The sequence below is a fragment of the Pogona vitticeps genome, chromosome 5 (genome assembly GCF_051106095.1).
Source record: "Pogona vitticeps strain Pit_001003342236 chromosome 5, PviZW2.1, whole genome shotgun sequence".
Lineage (NCBI taxonomy): Eukaryota > Metazoa > Chordata > Lepidosauria > Squamata > Agamidae > Pogona > Pogona vitticeps.
Genome location: NC_135787.1, coordinates 41704940 through 41725221, shown reverse-complemented (window position 1 = coordinate 41725221; position 20282 = coordinate 41704940). Strand labels below are relative to the sequence as shown.

Sequence of the window (20282 nt, the reverse complement as noted above, 5' to 3'; positions counted from 1 at the left end):
CAAAATTATTCAACCCCCAATGCTGTAAAGGGGTTTAGGGACTATAGTGTACATTTGGAATTGTATTCTGAATGAAATCCTACAAGGACGTTTTAAAGAACCAAATGCAACTAAAATAACATCAATTGTTTATGTAATACAGTAGTAAATGTTTCTTTTGTGGTTTCTTCATTGCCACAATTATTCAACCCCTTAAAGACTACCACTCTGAAGAAGAGAGGTTCATTCAGGTGTTTTCGATCAGGTATTGAAAACACCTGTGGATGTCACCGAGCACCAATCAAGCATAATAAGCAGCAATTAGGCAGCTTTAAAATGACTGTGATACTCAGCTCCTTCTAGACATTTACTGGTGTGGTTACAAACATGGTGAAGTCAAGAGAATGGTCCAGGAAGACAAGAGAAGAGGTGATTTGTCTTCACAGGAAGGGCAATGGCTATAAGAAGATTGCAAAGAAGTTAAACATACCAAGAGACACCATAGGAAGCATCATTCGCAAATTCAAGGCAAAGGGCACTGTTGAAATGCTACCTGGTCGTGGAAGAAAGAAGATGCTGACTTCGACTGCTGTGCGCTACCTAAAGCGTAGAGTGGTGAAAAGTCCCCGTGTGACCGCTGAGGAACTGAAAAAAGATTTGTCAGATGTGGGTATAGAAGTTTCAGCTCAAACAATAAGGCACACACTGCGTAATGAAGGTCTCCATGCCAGAACCCCCAGGCTGTCTCCCAAGAATAAGAAGAGTCGACTGCAGTATGCCAAAAGTCATGTGGGCAAACCACAAAAGTTGTGGGATAGTGTTCTGTGGACTGATGAAACAAAATTAGAACTGTTTGGGCCCATGGATCAACGCTATGTTTGGAGGAGGAAGAACAAGGCATATGACGAAAAGAACACCTTGCCTACTGTGAAGCATGGCGGAGGGTCAATAATGCTTTGGGGCTGTTTTGCTTCTGCAGGTACAGGGAAGCTTCAGCGTGTACAAGGTACCATGAATTCTCTTCAGTACCAGGAGATATTGGATGAAAATGTGATGCAGTCCGTCACACACCTGAGGCTTGGGAGACGTTGGACCTTTCAACAGGACAATGATCCCAAGCATACCTCCAAGTCCACTAGAGCATGGTTGCAGAGGAAAGGCTGGAACATTTTGCAGTGGCCATCACAGTCACCAGACTTAAATCCGATTGAGAACCTCTGGTGGGACTTAAAGAAAGCAGTTGCAGTGCGCAAGCCTAAGAATTTGACTGAACTGGAGGCTTTTGCCCATGAAGAATGGGCGAAGATACCCGTAGATCGCTGCAAGACACTTGTGTCAAGCTATGCTTCACGTTTAAAAGCTGTTATAACTGTAAAAGGATGTTGTACTAAGTACTAAGATTGAATGTCACTTGGGGGTTGAATAAAAACTAATAATGATGTGAGCACAGAAAAGACATTTGTGGTTATTTCATTATAAACTTAAGGTTATATTTCTCTGACCTACAAGTGCCTCTTTCATTTAAATGTAAGCAAGATGACTGAATGATCAAAATCAATGTCAAAATGGCCAAAACATTCAATTTCAGTGGCGGTTCAATAATTTTGAACACAACTGTAGGTTAGTTGCTTGTAGTATTAAGTTTTAATAACTGTATTGTTCAATTGTATTTTATCATTTTTTGTAAGCCGCCCCGAGTAGACTTTGTCTAGAGAGGCGGGGTATAAATCTAAATAAAGTAAAAGTACATTTGATGTACCGTTATTAGAAAGATAGCATAGGCTAACTGAATCATACAACTTGGCATGCAACAGGAAATGCCAATAGACCCTTCTTAGTGACAGGTCACCAGCCAGATTCATGCTAATTGTGTTCATGTTGGCAGCCATAACTAATAGGATTTTGGCCGTTGTTTTTCACTTGGAATAGTATGGGTTGAGAGCCAGTGCAGCATCTAGGATTTTGCAGACCTTTGTTAAAATCACCACTTGGCCATGAGATCCAGAGGGGGACATTGGGCCAGTCCCAACTTCTCAGCATAGCCTATATCATTGGGATGTTGTGAAAATGAAGTGGGGAGGAGGAGAGCCGTGTACATTTATTTATTATTATTATTATTTATTTAATTTATATCCCGCCTATCTAGTCACGGTGGACTACTCTAGGCGGCCAACAACAGAGATAAAATACAATAACATAAAACAGCTCATCTTGAGCTACTGAAGGAAAGGCAGGATATAAATGTAAATAATAAATCAGTCAATAAATAAACTTTGAGTTTCTTTTAAAGTGGTTTTACCAGCCTTGTGTGCATCCCAGTCAAACCAAATTATTTTGATTCCAGATAATTTGGTCTTAACCAAAGATAGTAGTCGTAACACATTATTGGGTTGCCATATTCCATGGACGATTGCTCCTGGAGATGATTCATGTTAGTGTCAGAAGATCTTGCTTGATTTTGAATTGTTTATATAGCTTTTTTCTCTTCACAGGAATGAAGTGTCTACAGATGGATTGAATCCTCTTGTGGGCAATAAGGTATTCTATTTTGATACTAAATTGTTGTAAAAGACTCTACCTCTGGATTAATGTAATGTAGTACAGATTGTTTAATACTATATCTGGAGGCAAAATGGATGACATTAAGGTACTACTTTGGGCACATCATTATAAGTCAGGAATCTCTGGAAAATTTCTCATGTCTGTGACTGCAATAAAGATTTATTGATTAATTCTTTGGAAAAGACAGTAAGGCCAGGAAAAGTGGAAGGCTGCAGGAAAAGAGAAAGAACAAATACAGAATGGACTGATTTCTTAAAGGAAGCCAGAGGCGTGAGTTTACAAGAGTTGAGCAGGGCAGTTGAGGACAGGACATTTTGGAGATTGCTTATTCTTAGGGTTGTCATGTGTTAGAGGCAACCTGACAGCACATAACAACAGTACAGGATGGATATTAGCATTTAGAAGTGTACGTATTTAGGAGCAAGTCAAATTCATCAAAGAAAATCTAGTCTGCTATCCTAATGTGAAAATCAAAAAAAGTTTGATGGCACTTGCATCCCACAAAAAACATTGGGATCCAGGTCCTGTAGTTATATTATTAAGGCTGCAGTCCCAGAAGTACTCAGAATAGATTAAGCGTCACTAAATATATTTGGACTTCTTTGTACAGCAGATTGCATTAATTTTGTGTGGAATGCACATTTTTCTGATAATGCGTTCCTTTGAAAGGAAAAACATCTTGCTCTCTTAGCCTAACTAATAAACATGTGGTCAGTGGAAGGAAACAATTCTGGTTGCTAAGCAGTGACTCATTGTTTGTATGTTATTCCGTTGGTAAGCTTCACTCTACATGCCAACAGACCAGAGATGTATTGCATTATTACTTTTCAGTTATTGTGAATACTCAGTTAGTTGAGGGTTTTTTTACAAATGACATTTTAATAGGTAAGTACTCCTTTTTTCTATGTCTTAAAACATTTTGAATGTAAATATTGGCAGGTTGTAAATCATGCATACATTCCCAGTCATTTAAAGTGTCCATCTGCTCTTGTTTGCTTGTTCTTATTTTTTGTTGCTTTTTTTGCATAGCACATTCCCAGACATGAAAGAGCCAATGCCATCCCCTTACCTAGAAGTGTTCTTGGATCACTCAATCCATCCATTTACCAGAATGTCGAATATGAAGTCTGGCAGCGGTCAAAACGAGGTAGGGTTCCACATTTGCAGACTGTGATGTGGGTGCGGGGAAGGAAGACAACTGTTTTTCTGTACTCATCTAATGGTATATAACATGTCTTCTTTCTGTATTTACAGCCCAGCAAAAACAAGATTTTTCTATTGCTGCTGGCATGCAGTATTCTGTCGGTGATAAATGTGAAGTAGGTAGTGCTGAATTAAGTAATTCCATTTTATTCTCTCTCATAATTCAGTCTCATCTTGTGCTGCTATATTTTTTCATAGTGATACCTCTTTTCTGTCCTGACACAATAGAGTACTTTGTCCACTACGTCAGCCTTCTGTAGCCTGGTGCTCTCCAGATGTGTTAAATCACTGTTCCCATCATCCTCAGCTTGGCTGATGAGAATGATGGGACCTGTGGATAAGTGTATCTGTGGATAAGTGCAACACCAAGTTGGAGAAGGGTGTCTCCGTGCAAGAAGATAGGAAACGTTGTAGGCTATCCAAACATAGTTAGCTGCAGGTCTTTTTATAAACCTCCTTTCAAGTTTTAAAGAGTTCAGGAGGAAGGAATAAATCAATTACATGAGACACCACTCCTTTATATTTATTTTCCTTGTTCCACAGGTCCGTTTAGACCACGGTGGAAGGTTTTACAATGCTCATATCCAAGAAGTCCAGTCTTCAAGTGAGCCAATTGTTGTCTTTGTGGAAGAGCTTGGTGTCAGGTAAGTACAATCTTAAGAGAAACATCTGAATGGTCAAAGCTGTTTGGCAGTGGAACAATGTGTAGGTTGCTCTCCTAGATCCATTTGAGCAGAGGGCTAGATAGCTGTCTGTCTATATAGCTAGCTTCCTGCGTCACAGAAAATGCGTTGGGCAGACGATGGGCCTGGTGACCTTCATGATCCTTTCCAGCTATGATTCTGTACTGTACTGTCAGTGGGTGGCAAACCATTGGCACGCCACATGTTTGGAACTTCAACTTCCCCCACCCTTTCTCATTATCATTATTGGTTATTGTTATAATATTTGCTTTGATTTTACTGTTAACTACCCAGGATAGTATAAATATTGAATGAATGGATGAATGAATGGGAATTCTGGGAACTGTAGTCAAAAACATCTGGAGCACTAAAGGTTTGCCACCCCAGTAACATAACACATTTTGCCACACACATATAATTTAGAGGAATGTTGACACTTTCTGTCTAGTTGACTCGCAGTGTAGTTTTTTTAAAAAGGACCTGTCGTTATGAATGTATTCAGTGCTTGGTTCAACTGAATCAGCTTTTCTGAGAACACCAAGTATTTTCTTAGCATGAGTGTTTTGTGTTAAAACTTTGCTTAAACACACGTAGAGCTGTGCTGTTGCATGCCCTTTGAATCTGGGTAAGGAACTACCTAGTCCAGTGGTGGCTTACAGCTCCTTGTCCAGACTAATAAGTTGTGTTGTTTTGTGGCACGTTACTTGCAAATTAGACCACTATGCTATGGCATTTTCTTTCTTTTTCTGTGCAGGCAGTCAGTGCTGCTGAAGAATCTTAAACCACTTCCTCAAGCATCTCCCCTGGAAAGCTGGAATACTGTGCCAGGGAAGAAGACTAAAAAGCCAACCCCAGTGTACACCCAAAACATTAAGACTGGTACGCTTCCCTTGACTGATGTGAATTGTGCTATCTTGATGGTCAAGCAGTTGGTTTAGGCTCCATCCTATCAGGCCAGTTAGGTTGATGCGGTGGGATTTCCCTTGCTCTTCACCTTGTCACACACCTGTCAGCATCTGCCCCAGAAAGCCCACTATCATTCTGGAGAAGAAATTCTGTTTTTGGAGGTGGATGGATAAAGAAGTAGGAGTTTGGTTCTGTTTGTAGTTTCTGGTTTGCTGGCAGCTGGATTAGATTGGATATAACTTTATAGCTTAACTAAGAAAAATGTATGTTCCAGATGCACAGAGCAGAGGGCCCAAGAACCCGAACAAAGCAATAAAAGCCCAGTCAGCAGTGCCTCCGCGACTTCAGAGTGCAAGGCAGCATCATTTATCCTTTTCTGGAGGGCATTCCCAGCAGTCCTCTCCTGAGCACAGAACTTCAGGCAGAAATCCTCAACAGGCTGCCAGGTAAAAATTTAAGGCTTGATGTGGTGATTTATTCAAGTAGCTCCGTGTACCTCAAGGGACTGTAGCTTCTGCATGTGGCATCTGCTGATGTTGGCCGCAGCCCATGAAAGCTATCTTAGGTGCCAGAAGATTCTCTGTGGTTTCACTTCTGAATGTTTATTAATATTCTAGTGCACCAGCATCTTTTTCGCTAGGAGGTTTTAATCTTTCATTGGGTTTCTGTTCTTCACTCGATTGAGATAACAGGTGAGCTTGCAACCTGTGCGTAACAGATTTATTCAGGGGGTGTTAGCAAATGTCTGAATTGTCCTTTTAAAGTGATGATGAGTTCCTTCCACCACAGGTAAATTTACACTGCTGTTAAATGTGGCCGATAACTTGGCACCTTTTAAAATATACTTTAAAAGCCTTTTTTGTACTGCGCTATGTATAGTACAGTCGTGCCCCGCTTAACGATTACCGTGCATTACGACGAATCCGCTTCATGATGATGTTTTTGCAATCGCAATTGCGATCGCAAAACAATGTTTTAAATGGGGTTTTTTCGCTTTGTGAAGATCGGTTCCCTGCTTCGGGAACCAATTCTTCGCATTATGACGATCAAAACAGCTGATCGTCGGGTTTTCAGAATGGCTGCCGGGTGCTCAAAATGGCTCCCTGCTGTGCTTAGGGACAGATTCCTCGCTATACAGGCACTGAAAATGACCCCCCGTATGAAAAGTGAGTTTTTAGCCAATTGGAACGCATTAACCGGGTTTTAATGCGTTTCAATGGGTTTTTTATTTTTGCTTTACGACGTTTTCGCTCTACAGCGATTTCGCTGGAACGAATTAACGTTGTTAAGCGAGGCACCACTTTATTTCCATTTTTGAAAAATGAGAATTTGAATCATTATTTAAGGGACAGGGTATCATATCTGGAATTGATTGCAATAGTAGCTGTTTTCACTCTCTGTTTTGGTGGCTGAAAATCTGTTTTTGGCTTTCCATTTCAGAAAGGCAGATGGCGAGCGAACAGAAGATTTGGACGGCACAAATAGGGATTGCAGCAGCACTGGCTTTCCTCCAGAAGAATGCAAAGAGAAACAGGCTGTAGAAGAGATGCACTCACTTTATGGGATTCAGTTACAGGATGAAGATGACTTTCCTGCACTTTCGGTATGCAGGAAGGGATTGCTAGACAAAGCCTGCTGCACCTAATTCTTCACTTTTCTCTTTTAGTAAATAGTGACATGGATAAATAGGCTACTGCTACTCCTTTTCTCATTAAACCATTATCTTATCATTCTTTCTGTGAAAGTTTTAAATATAGCATATGCCAAGATGGACAGCTGTGGCTCTCTGGATGTTTTCATCTTATATTTATTATTTATTTATTTATTGGACTTATATACCGCCCCATAGCGCTACAAGCACTCTCCGGGCGGTTTACAATTTTAATTATACAGGCTACACATTGCCCCCCCAGCAAGCTGGGTACTCATTTTACCGACCTCGGAAGGATGGAAGGCTGAGTCAACCTTGAGCCGGCTACCTGGGATTTGAACCACAGGTCGTGAGCACAGTTTTAGCTGCAGTACAGCGTTTTAACCACTGCGCCACTACTTCCCAGCAACCTTGACCAGCATAGCTAGTGGCAAATAAGATGAGCTGCAGTCTAGAAACATCTCAAGGGCACAGGTTCCTGTACAAGTTATGAGCAATGGTATTGTAACCATATACAGTGGTGCCCTGCTTGACGATTACCCCGGTAGACAACAAAATCGCTTCACGATGAGGTTTTTGCGATCACAAAATGATGTTTCAATGGGGAAAATCCACTTCACGCCTGCTTCGGGAACCAATTTTTCACTTCCTGATGATCAAAAACAGCTGATCGTCGGGTTTTCAAAATGGCCACCTGCTGTTTTCCGGACCTATTTCCGGAAGACAGCGATCGAAAATGGCTTCCCCTATGGAGGACCTTTGCTGGATGATGAGGTATTTCGCCCATTGGAACGCATTGAAATGGTTTTCAATGCATTTCAATGGTTTTTTTCTTTCGCTTGATGACAATATCGCTTAACAGCGATTTTAACAGAACGGATTAATGTCGTCAAGCGGGGCACCACTGTAAATGTCCTATCCTGGAAAGTGCAGATTCTCCAACAAGAGACTCGAAACAATGGTATAGATCCCTTTACATAATTCCACCTGGACAGCGGGAATGGTGTCACTGACAGCAGCAGACTGCCAGTAATTAAAGAGTCCCTGCTTTGATTTTGGAGTGTGTGTGACTTGCACACAATGAGACAAAGTCACATACACTTGGCAATCAAAATGGGGCTTTTTAATGTGCTGCTGATGGTGACATCACTCCTCTTGTGCAGGTCAAGCTACACAAGAGGGTATTGGCTAAGATGATGTTTTGTATTCATTATGGTGGGGGTGGTGTCTACAGACATGTCCACCATTGCCACCTGGCATAATGAGGCAAACATTAGAGCCCCTAGTGATCATGGATACCACCATTGGATGGCAGTGGTGCCAGCCAAAGCTCCAGACCTGAACATCATGTGGATGTACCGGTCTTCATTGTCATAGAAATGTTGCTGATCTCAGACGTCATGTCCATCTGGATGCCTGGAGAGAGGCTAGCTCCACCGACTCATAACTGGAATGGGGCAGTTAGCAGTTAGAGCCAGGATCATCTGCAGATACTGCTAATTGGTTTCTTCCTCAAATCAAGCGTGACATAGGGATTTTGAAAAGAGATTAGGATTCATTGAATGTAGGGAGTAACAGGTGCTGTAGGGCTGAAAAGGATCTTGTCCTGTGAATACTACAAATCAACAGAATTCCTTTAATTGTTTCTATTAGTACTCCCTTGAGGGGAACTCATGTCCTTCAGGTTTTTGGCAAATTGAGGACATAAATAGCATCATCAAATAAAATAACTGAGCTTCTATATGTTTTGTGGAAGCTGCCTTTTTATCTGCACAGAGGACAAGATCCCACAAATCAGAGGGCTAATTCCATGCATCAGATGGGGCTTTGAGCTTGAAAAACATAGCTTACCCCCTTTCTACCACCACTTCTGAAAGGAAGGAAGGAATTTGAAAAGCAGTTTGTGAATTGCAGTGTTAAGGGTCTTTTGCACAAAGGAGGGAAAAGAATGTTAAAAATCCTTTGGGGTGCTTGTAAAATGCTTCTGTGGTTCTGTAATTTGTAGCACAGTTCTGCAATTGTATATTTATAATGAAATGATTTATTTAAATAATGAGGATGTCGGGAATGTTCTTAGAACTTGCTGACTATCAAATGGAAGTTATGGCTGAGGGAAGTTATTCACGTTAGGTATTTTTCTGAGATAGTGTGACTAATGTTTGCACTTGTAGTTTAGGGAGTTTTTTTTAGAATAGGAAAAAACCACTTAAACAGGGTAGAACCAAAATCTTGCTGTGAATTTTAATCTAAATTTTAACCTAGAATGTTAAGACTATAATCTGTAAGTACTGTTAACAGGAGGTTCTGTAGAACAGTGGGCTCCAGCCTTTTCTGAGCCGTGGACCGGTTGGGGTGGGTGGGGTCTGTGCATGGGAGGTGCAGGGCCCCCGACCGTGCTCGCAGGTGGGCGGGTGTGTGCAGGTGGGTGGGCATGCATGGGAGCAGGAGATCTGCCTCCACAGCCTGGACGGACCTGCCAAGGCTACGGGTCGGGGGCTGTAGAATTCACTTGTGCGCAAAGCTTGTATGACAGTGCTGTTATCCATTTTAAAATGATCTGTGATGACATATAACATTTCTTTAAATGTGGGCAAGAACCACTGAGAACCTCCTCTTACATCAGTGGGTAAAGGTAAAGGTAAAGGTTCCCCTTGACAATTTTTGTCCAGTCGTGTTCGACTCTAGGGGGCGGTGCTCATCCCCATTTCCAAGCTATAGAGCCAGCGTTTTGTCCGAAGACAATCTTCCGTGATCACATGGCCAGTGCGACTTAGACACGGAACGCTGTTACCTTCCCACCAAAGTGGTCCCTATTTATCTACTTGCATTTGCATGATTTCGAACCGCTAGGTTGGCGGGAGCTGGGACAAGCGACGGGAGCTCACTCTGTCGCGTGGATTCGATCTTACAACTGCTTGGTCTTCTGACCCTGCAGCACAGGCTTCTGCGGTTTAGCCCACAGTGCCACCACATCAGTTGGAATCACAATTAATCAAACTATTTAAACTAATGTGGCAATATTGGCTGAAGCCATTCCAGATGGTAGAATTCTTCTGTAATTTTTACAGTTCAGCTTTTCGTATAAAATGTAGAGCACATGGAATCTTTGTTCTAAAAATAATTCAATTATTTCAGAACCCACCAGTATCTCAGGTGGCAACACAGAGTAATGACCATTCCGGATGGAGAAAAACCAGTGTTCTTAATGGGAGGAGAAGCAGCAGTCAAAAAGAAGAGAAGGAGGAGAGGACTTGTGTAGAAATTAAGGAGGAGAAAGGTAATAAAAACTGGAAACTTTGTTTTCTTTTATTTTTTATTTTTTTTATTTTTTGCTTAAAGATGGCACCTTTATAGAGTGACGTCCTTTATCACTTGTTAAACAAGGAAGACTTTCAGTGGGAGGCTACTGCAGGGACAGATAAAACTCTGGGGAGATTATTCAGAGATGCAGCTTTTTCAGCAGTATTTTCAACAAAGTTGCTTTTGCAGCATTTGCTAGCTTCATTAATTGTGCTTAATTTTACTGTTGCAGAGCCTAATCCTGGGCAGACCTCTTTGGATCAGAAGCTTCAGTCAAGAGTGTCCAAGGTATCTCAGAATGTTTTGAGTTTTGTCACATGCCCAACAGGTTTCAATCTTTCCCCTTCTTTTTATCAAAATGAATGCTTATCTATCAGCTGTAATTGTCCATGTTAACTTGCAGGGCAGTGGGAAAGAGGCTGTAGAGGCAAGAATATCCCCTCCCTCAAGTCATGGGAATTCACAGTCCGTATCTGTTGAACAGGTAAAGGGATGTTTGCTTACATTTCTGTGGTTCTTTTTGATAGGTCAAATAACTACATCTTTCCTTTCTATCCCATTTTAGTTGGCTGCTTTTTGGGTGAACCCAATCTTACACATGCCTGCTCATATGCCTTTGAATCTGTCCTCTTTGCCCTTGTTTGAGAATGTTCCTTTGTCACGTACAGAGGAAGAGGTTTTCACTTGTTCACATCCTGCAGATGAATCTGGACCCCATCTCCAGGCCAAGAAGACTGGCCGAAATCAGTTGGGCTTCTCAGGAAAAGATGTAGAGAACTAGATTACAAAAGTGTTTCTTTCGTACTTTCTATTATTAGGAAGAAAGCATCATGAGTATGGCTGCTGATTTTTCCTGCCAGAGATTGTGCTCTTAGGTGTGCTTTTTAACAGTTAAAGCCTCCTAAACCATATGTGGCTTTCTTTGCGTTCTAGAACTTGCAGGAGCCCTTGTCAGGTGTGAATCCCACTCTGTCTACAGCCTTTCCCAAGATGCATTTGTCTCCTTCAGTGCCTTCTGTACCAGCTGTTGTGCCAGCTTGGCCACGTGAGCCATCCACCTATGGACCAACAGGTTTGGTGAAAAAAAATTCCTAATCCTGAATGAAGTCTTACAATATCCTGTTTTTAGACATTTGCGGCTAAATCCAGTTAGTTTAAGCTAGAGTGGACCCACTAAACAAATTGCACTTCTTAAGTAAATGCATAGGACAGGCAGCATGAAATAATTGCTAAAGATTTGGGAGATCCAGGTTCAAATCTCATTGAGCAGGAGAAAGGGATTCAGGGATTGTATTTGAGCTTGGTCTTGGCTCAGTGAGTTCCTCTGTTTAGCCTCTGGTGTCCTCTATAGCAACTACTCATGTTTTCCCCCTTTGCAACTCTTCTTTCCAACCCTTTTCCCTCAGATGTCAGGTGCAGGTTTTGCTTTGAGATGCCTATGTATATCTGATTGTTGGTCATATTGGAAAAACTGGTTCATGACCTTAAATTACCATATGACCTTTTCATGGCATAGTATTTCCAATAACTTCCTTTATCTCTAGTAGGACCAATGTCAGCTGCCAGATGTGTTACAACATAGTCCACTTCTCTTAGGGCCTCGGGAATAGAGCCGTTTCTCTTTGTCCAAGTCATGTCTGGCTGTTAGGACTTTGTCTAGAAAAGCCCTCTCGCTTGCAGAAATATAGGGCAATATGCAGGCCATGAGTGGCATGTTTTTCAGTTCAGAAACCAGAGCATCTTATATTTGTTATGATAATGCCATGATTACTGTCTTAAACCGACCAAATTGCATGTTCTCATCCTAGATTTTCACTTTTTTTCTGATGCTAATCTTTGATACTGCCCAGTTCTAATGGATCTGTTTCCCTTGTCTGTATCTTAGGCGTTTCACCCCAAATCCCTGTGTCAGCCGTGATGCCCACACCAGCACTTGGGCTAGACTCACCTCTGTCTCAGGTGACCTCCAATGCAGTCGCTGGCATTCCAGTACCACTCCAGGCAGTTAACCAGCCATTAATGCCTATGCCTCAAACACTTAATCCTTACCAGGATCCACTGTACCCTGGATTCCCTTTGAATGAAAAGGGGGAACGAGTCATGGTGCCACCTTACTCCTTGTGCAGTACAGGAGTGGACCTACCAGAAGGTAAGATTAAGATTTATCCCAGACACATTAGAATGAGTGTGGGTGAGTGGGGGATGCAGTATGCATGTATGTAATGCTTTATAAATAGAAGGGCACTAAGCAACTATTTAAATTGGTGACAAAAGGAATCATGTAGTATACTTCCTACCTGTCATCCAGCCTTAGCTTTGTACCTCAGAACAGATCCTTGCTTTTATGCGAAGATAGTTCAATGGATTTTCAATAGACTTTTCTAAAACAACAAAACTATTATTTGTTAAATTTATATCCTGCCATTCTGCCAATAAAATTTTAAAAAGCATTCAAGGTGACTGCTAGTAACATTCAAAGGCAGATGCAACTGAGACATAAATAGACCAATAAGAAGAAACAGCCCCTATCAGTATAAACCCAGGTTAAATGACAAAGCCCATCTGGAAGGAGGTTTTACAGTGGTGCCCCGCATAGCGGCGTTAATCCGTTCCAGGATTGTCACTATCTGGATTCGTCACTATGCGGGGGGGGAAACCCCATAGGAATGCATTAAAACGGGTTTAATGCGTTCCTATTGGGGCAAAAACCCACTGCTCTGCGGGGAATCCTCGATCCGGCCGCCATTTTCGCTGCCTGGTAAGCGAGGGCAGGGCGCGATAACACTGCAGGCGGCCATTTTGCGGATGCGGTGGCCATTTTGGACCCGCCGATCAGCTGTTTAAAAAACATCTCAATGCAGAGATCAGTAAGCGAAACGCTTACCAATCACCGCAACGCGATGTTTTCTCTATTAAAACATTGCAATGCGATCGCATTATCGATCGCAAAAAACGCGTCGCTATGCGAATTCGTCGTTAAACGGTGTGCTCGTTAAGCGAGGCACCATTGTACTTGCTAGTGGAAGGACAGTAAAGATGCCAAATTTGCTTTGCTTAGTAAAGAGTTCTAGAACCTGAGTGTTGCCAGTGGGGAAACCCTCTGCCCCCATCAAATGTGTGTGAGGGTAGTGGGACCAAGACAAAGAGCCTGGCCCTGAAGATCCTAAGACATAGGTAGACTTCATATAAGCCTCCATACGGTCTTTTAAGTAACCAGGTCCTAAGTTGTGTAGCAATTTCTAAGTTATAACCAGCTTTTGCATTGTGACTGGAAACAGACTACTTGTCAGTGAAGCCAATACTTTTAAGTCTGTAAAAGAGTGTTAACCTATGTTGGGCTTGAAAAATATTTTAAATTAAATTGTTTCCCCCCTTTTTTCACAGATAAAAATATCCTCAGATTTTTCTTTAACCTTGGTGTAAAGGTAACTATCAGTATTTTTCTACCTTGTTATAGCAGAACACAAACCTGCACGTTTTGAAATCAGGTGTTGGAAATTGTTATTTTAGAGAAATTGATTCTCTGGCAGGGACTGTCAGCTTGAATACAGAACAGGTCACCCCTTCCCCAACCGTCAGATATGAAGAGTGTCACCAGTGGCCATGGGACTAGCCAGGTTATGCATCTAGTCTTTACAGTTCCCCTACATTAGAGACTTTAGCTTGTTTTGATTCTTCCACCATGGTGCAGATAAACAAGACAGACAGACAGGCCTCTCCAGTTCTTGTTTCATGCTTGGCCTATGCTCAAATGCATGACAGTTTGGGGAAATATACGTCAGTCTGATTAAAGCAAAAAAACAATGGTAAAACAATCTTTTATGAACTAATTTAAGCTTAAGTGCCTGAAAGGGCACAGAAATATCTCATGTTGGAAGTATATTTTATGTAAGAATGGGTATGCCTATGAAGTCTGCACCCATATTCTTCCTCCCTTTTCCATATTCATAATTGGTTTGCCAGATTTTGCTGGTTTTTTTTTAATATGGCAAAATTGTCCCTTTTAAAGGTTTTTGTTTCTCAAAAGCATGTATTTTAAATATTATTTAAATACTCAGTACACGTTCGTTGAATGCTTTCTTCAGAGAAAAGTGTGTTTTAGCAATGTTTTATATACGTCTGAAGTGCATACACTTTTAATACATTATTTTAACTTCTAAAATGTGGTCACTCATTTCTGGCTGTAGTCAGAAGTGTCTGTCTAGTCTATGTGTTGTATCTAATCTATTGACCATCGAGGAAGTGTGGGCTGGGACAAGCTCATCAAACCTTGGACTGAATTTGTATTCTGCACATGTCCTTAACTTTGTGCATGGCTTGCCCTGTGAGATTGGTACTTTTAGCTGGTTATATGTAGACCGTCACCCAAATAAGTAGCTTTTTTACCTCTCACACTTGTTCATAAGTTCTTCCTATAGAACTGGGGAGCAGTTTGTTGTTACAATACTGATCAGGTAATTTCTTTATTCTTCTCTTTAAAAGTATTTTAGAAGTCCTATATAGTAACTTCTGTAACAGGACAGGGCACTAAGATGTGTGACCTTATGTAGAAGGGCACGCCTTTAGCTTAGTACCATGTTTATTACCATGTTTAAGGGACGTGGTGGCACTGTGGGTTAAACCGCAGAAGCCTCTGTGCTGCAAGGTCAGAAGACCAGCAGTCATAAGATTGAATCCATGGAACAGAGTGAGCTCCTGCCACTTGTCCCAGCTCCTGCCAACCTAGCAGTTCGAAAGCATATAAAAATGTGAGTAGATAAATAGGTACCACCTTGGTGGGAAGGTAATGGCGTTCTGTGCCTAGTTGCGCTGGTCACGTGACCACAGAAACTGTCTTTGGACAAACGCTAGCTCTATGGCTTGGAAACAGGGATGAGCACCGCCCCCTAGAGTCGAACACGACTGGACTAAATGTCAAGGGGAACCTTTACCATGTTTATGAAGTACTGTTTGCTGAGTTCTCATATAATAGAGAAAATACTGGAAGTAACGTAGGGCTGACTATACAATGTTGGACAAAATACTACACTACAATAAAAGTAACTGTTAAACTACACCTGGATTATTTTCAAGTGTGAGAAAGATTCAGCTGAAACAGTTGTTCCCCAACTTGGGTCTCCCAGATGTTCTGACTTCTAGAAGTCTTACCCAGCACAGCCAATGATCTCGGCTTTAGAGAGTTGTAGCTCAAGGACATCTGGGACCCCATTTTGGGTACTATTGACGTAAATAATTTTATTTCTGCCTCTCCAGGCATACAGTTGTCCTATGTGGGCCCCACACTCATATTTGTACCCTCTACATCAAGCTTGTCTGTCAGCCTGCAGAATGTATCCAAAGATACCAGTGGCAGTGTATTCTCCCAGCCCTTGGATGCAAGAGGTACCATTGACTCAAAATGGAAATGGAGCTGCACATATGGACGGACGCTTTCCCATGCAGAATGAGGTTGGCATGAATGGCCAGGGTCCACAAACTGATGCCCTCTCTCCATCCATGCCCCTGTTCATACCTGCTGCTCAAGTGCCTGAAAGCCAAGGACTTGTCTGTGTGGAGTCTGAAAATCCAGCGCAAGCACTGCACGTTGACTACGGGTCATTAGGAGGCAAAAACATATTCCCACAACCTCCGTTTGGGCAGAATCCATATTTAGGACCTGTTCCAGTTTTTCCTCACCTTTGCTTTGGTTGTCCTGTTCAGGGCTATGTTGACAATTCTGTGGGGAGACATATTGTGCCACCTGAAGACAAGAGATCTGATGTGGGCTTGTCTAATGAGTGCAGTTCCCCAGTTACAGAAGGTGGACACACTGAGTCACATCCAGAGGCCAAGAATGAAAGCTGTGTTCAAGGTTCACCTTTGCCTACAGGTACTGTAAAAAGCGAATGTAGTGTCCCCAATAAAACCTCAGCCAGAGTGCCTAAGGAGCTGCAGGTGTGTTCCGCTATCCCATCTGCTGCTCAAGCAAAGTCTGTATTTCAGAAGCGTTCCACAGAGACGCTGGACTTTAAGAGACAGACATCATCAACACGAAAAGCAGAACTGAAGAGTTTTGCTCTTGGTCATAAAGAAAAGACTGACAAGGCCAGTGCAGCTGCCAGTGTATCAGTAGGCTTTGAGGAAAGTAGGGCACAAAGGCCGAGGGAAGATAGTTCAGAAGATGAATGTCAAGTATCAGATGTGCTGAAAAGTGGCAGGTCAAAGCAGTCTTATAATCAGACTTTTGTAGGTGGTAGGAGGCCTAGGAGTGAACAGGGCTATCCTTCTGGAAGGGGGGCCTATCAGTATCCTAGAAATGAGGATTCATGGAAGGGCCCAGCCACTAGAAACAGAGATGAAGGCTACCAATATCACCGTACTTTTAGAGGACGGCCCTATCGGCATGAGAGAAGAAGAGGAAACATGGGAGATGGTCATCGTGGGCAGCAGTTGTCTTAAGTACAAAGTCCACTGGCAGACTTCAGACATGCAGCCGAATGTTGATAAGAGCTGTAATATTTCCATACGCTCTGTGCTTTTCTGAAAGAAAAACCTGGTACAGTATGCCTGTTGTATCATGGAAGTGTGGCCATATGAGGTCCAAGAGAAATACACTCTTTCCAGTGTTATACTTTTTTTTTTTTTTGCAAGTACAAGTACTAAATTGGGTTTATTTAAATTCTGGAGGTTACCTAGCTTTTGTGTTTTAAAGTACTAGAAGTGTAGTTTTTTTTGTTTGGGATCTATTTTTCCTGTCATTTTCTGAGTTTGTGGTGGTGGGGAGAAAGGAGCAACAACTTGCTTATTTGACACGACAATGAAGAATGTTGCACCAAATAGAATGTATATTGTATCTTGTGTCTTGATCAGCCTTCCCCGACTGTCTCTCCTGTGTTGGGCTACATATCTGGAGGATACCACACGGAGGGCTGGTCTTTCCTAGACAGTTTTTTTTTATGTGCTTCCAATCCAAAGGACTTTCATCTCAAAAACTGGTGAAACTTGAATGTGTGCAACTGTATCTATCTCTCACTTTGACAAAAATACCACTTATGACAGCCAACTATAGTAGTTTCTTAGGTAGTTTCTAGTGTTTATTTATAGGGGTATATTTTTAAAACTTTCTAAAGCGTTTCTTGACATAGTAAAAGCAATTATGTGTGTGAGGTAGGTAGGAAGTTCAGCGGCAAATCCTAGGCAGTCTTAACACTGGTATGACTTTAATGGTGCCTATGCCATCTTATGTATGTAAGACAAAAGTAGATGCTGTGCATTTCTGAAACAATTTTGCATCTGTTACAGCAGAACTTAAGATATTTAAGCACTGACAAATCCCTAGCTGTGTGAGAGAGGATTCATGAAATAGATATAAATTCAACTCTTTTTTTAAAAAAAAAGCAAGGCTGAGTTCAAGCCTTTCCTCTTATTTCTCTTGTACTCTTGAATTTTTTCCCCCTGTAAAACACCTGGCTGATTAAAAAAAGCTTGGTCACCTGCTTTGTATCAGAAGATCTCTTGTCTTTTTAAACTGTCCATCTGCTTTTTTTGTCTGCCTTGCAAAATGCTGCAGTATGCACTCCCCCCTTTTTTTGCTCTATAAAAGTGAACACTGTATATTTCTCTGTATATATTGGTGTAAAAAAAAGGTGATGGTTACTTTTATGTTTAAGAAATGGTATAATTCCTGATCAGGAGCTTTGAGTGAAACTTTATGAACTCCTCAGATGCATGCTATATAATTAAAAAATGTTTGCCCTTTTTGATTTATCTGTGTTTGAATGGTATATGCATTTACTTGTGTTACTTTTTCTTAATTGTTCTGGATTGCGAAAGTGACTAGACTACAGTGGACCCTTGACTTACAGACGGCTTGACTTAGACTTTTTGAGTTACAGACTTCTCTGGCCGCAAAATTTAGGTTTGATTTGCAGACTGAGATTTGACTTACAGACCAGAAAAAAACCAAAATGGAACAAAAACGGCCTGTTACGGGATTAATCGGTTTTCAATGCACTGTAGGTCAATGGAGACTTGACTTACAGACCTTTTGACTTGAGAACCGCCTTCTAATACGGATTAAGTTCTCAAGTCAAGACCCCACTGTAACCTGTGGCCAAAAAAGTTTAGCCCACTGATAGTGTTATAGATGTGGAAGCTTGCGAATGAAGTAACATGGGCTGTGCTTTAGGAGTACTGATGAACAAATTTGCATAGTTAAAGCAAGGAGAAAGTTCGGTCAAATGTAGCTATGTCTTTCTAAAACAGTTTTGCTACAGGCCTCAGGAGCAATGGATGGTCTTATTTTTCAGAAGCTTTGCACGATGTTGCTATCGGTATCCTTTCTCTGAAAATAAGTACAGCTGTCTCTACCATCCCTCAATGTTTGCCATATTTATTCTGAAAGACCAACACAGGGAAAGAAAGGTTTGTCCTAAATATCATTTAGTCTGTTTCTAGCTCCCTGAGAAAAGTAACACTATGGACACAGCAAGGCTTTGAAATGAAAAACATAGTAAACTCTTCTATGTAGAGCTGGTTGCTTTGGAAGGGAGGTAGCAGAAACATTTCTTTACAAGGGTAATGTTCAAACATTGCAGTGCGAAGTAGAAAGCATGGAGGAGGGTTTTGAAGAGATAAATAGCACCAGTTTTTAGTTGTTTATAAATGGCTGAAATTCTGTTGTGCAACTTTATGCTGCATTATGATACATACAGAACGAGTATTGCTGGAATTAAGTCCCCCACGCCCCGAGGCTCTAGGCTTCCATAGAATCACTTTGATGTTGGGACTGCAGAAAATCCTTAATTTCCAAAATTTGCTAGATGGTTTTACTATCATTTACTATCAAGAAGCAATTGTGTAAGTATACTTTTGAACAATCCAATTAATTTGAACCATATAAGCTTTGGACACAGAATGGCAGAATTTGCATACAAGCAGAAAAGAGCCAAGACAAGCCCCTTTACCCCTTCTGCCTAGCTAAAAGGAAGAGAGAGAGAAAAACAGGTTTCAATTTAACATTAACAGCTTACTGGTACCTCACTATATGGAGGCCTAGAACAGTTTTTGTTTGAAATGAAATCTGCCCATTCTGTGGGTAGCCACAAGTGGGTTATTTTGACATTACCCAACAGATAGATCTTGCAGCATCACTAGGAGGGAAAAAGGAAAATAAACTTGTAATGAGCCTGTTCCTATTAGAAATTATATTTTAAAAAAAAATTGGAACAGCAAAGTAGCCGAGTACATTAGAGGATATCAAATTATGAAAGATGGCATTCTATTAAGACAAAGGGATCTCTGCAACCTTCTTAAAAATAGCCAAGGTATAACAGTAAGCAAATAAATAAACAAAAAATAAATGTGGTATGTATTTCTTGACAGTTCCAGTCAAACTAAGCAAGACTAGCTTCAGAGACAATACAAAAACTTGTCTGCTACTATATTCCAAATGCATGTATTTCTGACACACAAGCTGTGTGCATGCACACAGAAGGAATAAGTACTCTGATAACCTGTATTTTGAGAGTGTAAGTTGGCAAACCAATACTTGCCTCAATCTCCACAACTCAAAAGATTTGCAAAAGTCGTGCCAATAAATACAGAGATATGTTATCTAGCAGAAGCCATTATGAACAAACTACTACCAATAAGCATGTGCTGTCAAGTCAATTGTGACTTTCCCAGCATTTTCTAGGAAGAGAGTACTCAGAAGTGGTTTAACATTCCTTTTTTCTGGGGTCACTCTGGGACTTCAGCTTGCCCAAAACCACAGAGGCTGGCTTTTCTCTCTGAATGCACAGTGGGGAATCGAACTCCCAACCTCTAGGTCTATAGCCAGATACCTAAAGCATTGAACTATCCAGCTTCCTTACTATATTCTTATATGCATCAAAATGAACACAAATGATTCAGAAACCTATTATAGTGTGCTGTCAAGTTAATTTTGACTGGTAGAGTAGGAAATCAAACTCCCAACTCAGTAACCTATCCAGCCAGCTAAAAAAACCCAAACCTAA

At 41.3% G+C, this 20282-nt stretch overlaps 1 protein-coding gene across 1 annotated transcript in view; it reads left to right on the top strand.

Annotated features, from left to right (window-relative positions):
• OTUD4 (OTU deubiquitinase 4) overlaps nucleotides 1–18030 on the top strand; it is a 35337-nt gene extending 17307 nt beyond the window's left edge. The window contains exons 8-21 of the mRNA XM_020783038.3: nucleotides 2472–2517; nucleotides 3571–3688; nucleotides 3796–3860; nucleotides 4288–4388; nucleotides 5182–5306; nucleotides 5608–5779; nucleotides 6774–6936; nucleotides 10120–10261; nucleotides 10517–10572; nucleotides 10688–10768; nucleotides 11218–11356; nucleotides 12170–12433; nucleotides 13669–13709; nucleotides 15538–18030. Of these exons, the coding sequence (XP_020638697.3) occupies nucleotides 2472–2517; nucleotides 3571–3688; nucleotides 3796–3860; nucleotides 4288–4388; nucleotides 5182–5306; nucleotides 5608–5779; nucleotides 6774–6936; nucleotides 10120–10261; nucleotides 10517–10572; nucleotides 10688–10768; nucleotides 11218–11356; nucleotides 12170–12433; nucleotides 13669–13709; nucleotides 15538–16722 (2698 nt within the window). The 3' untranslated portion in view covers nucleotides 16723–18030. The remainder of the gene's footprint in view (nucleotides 1–2471; nucleotides 2518–3570; nucleotides 3689–3795; nucleotides 3861–4287; nucleotides 4389–5181; nucleotides 5307–5607; nucleotides 5780–6773; nucleotides 6937–10119; nucleotides 10262–10516; nucleotides 10573–10687; nucleotides 10769–11217; nucleotides 11357–12169; nucleotides 12434–13668; nucleotides 13710–15537) is intronic.
• The last annotated feature ends 2252 nt before the right edge of the window (nucleotides 18031–20282 follow it).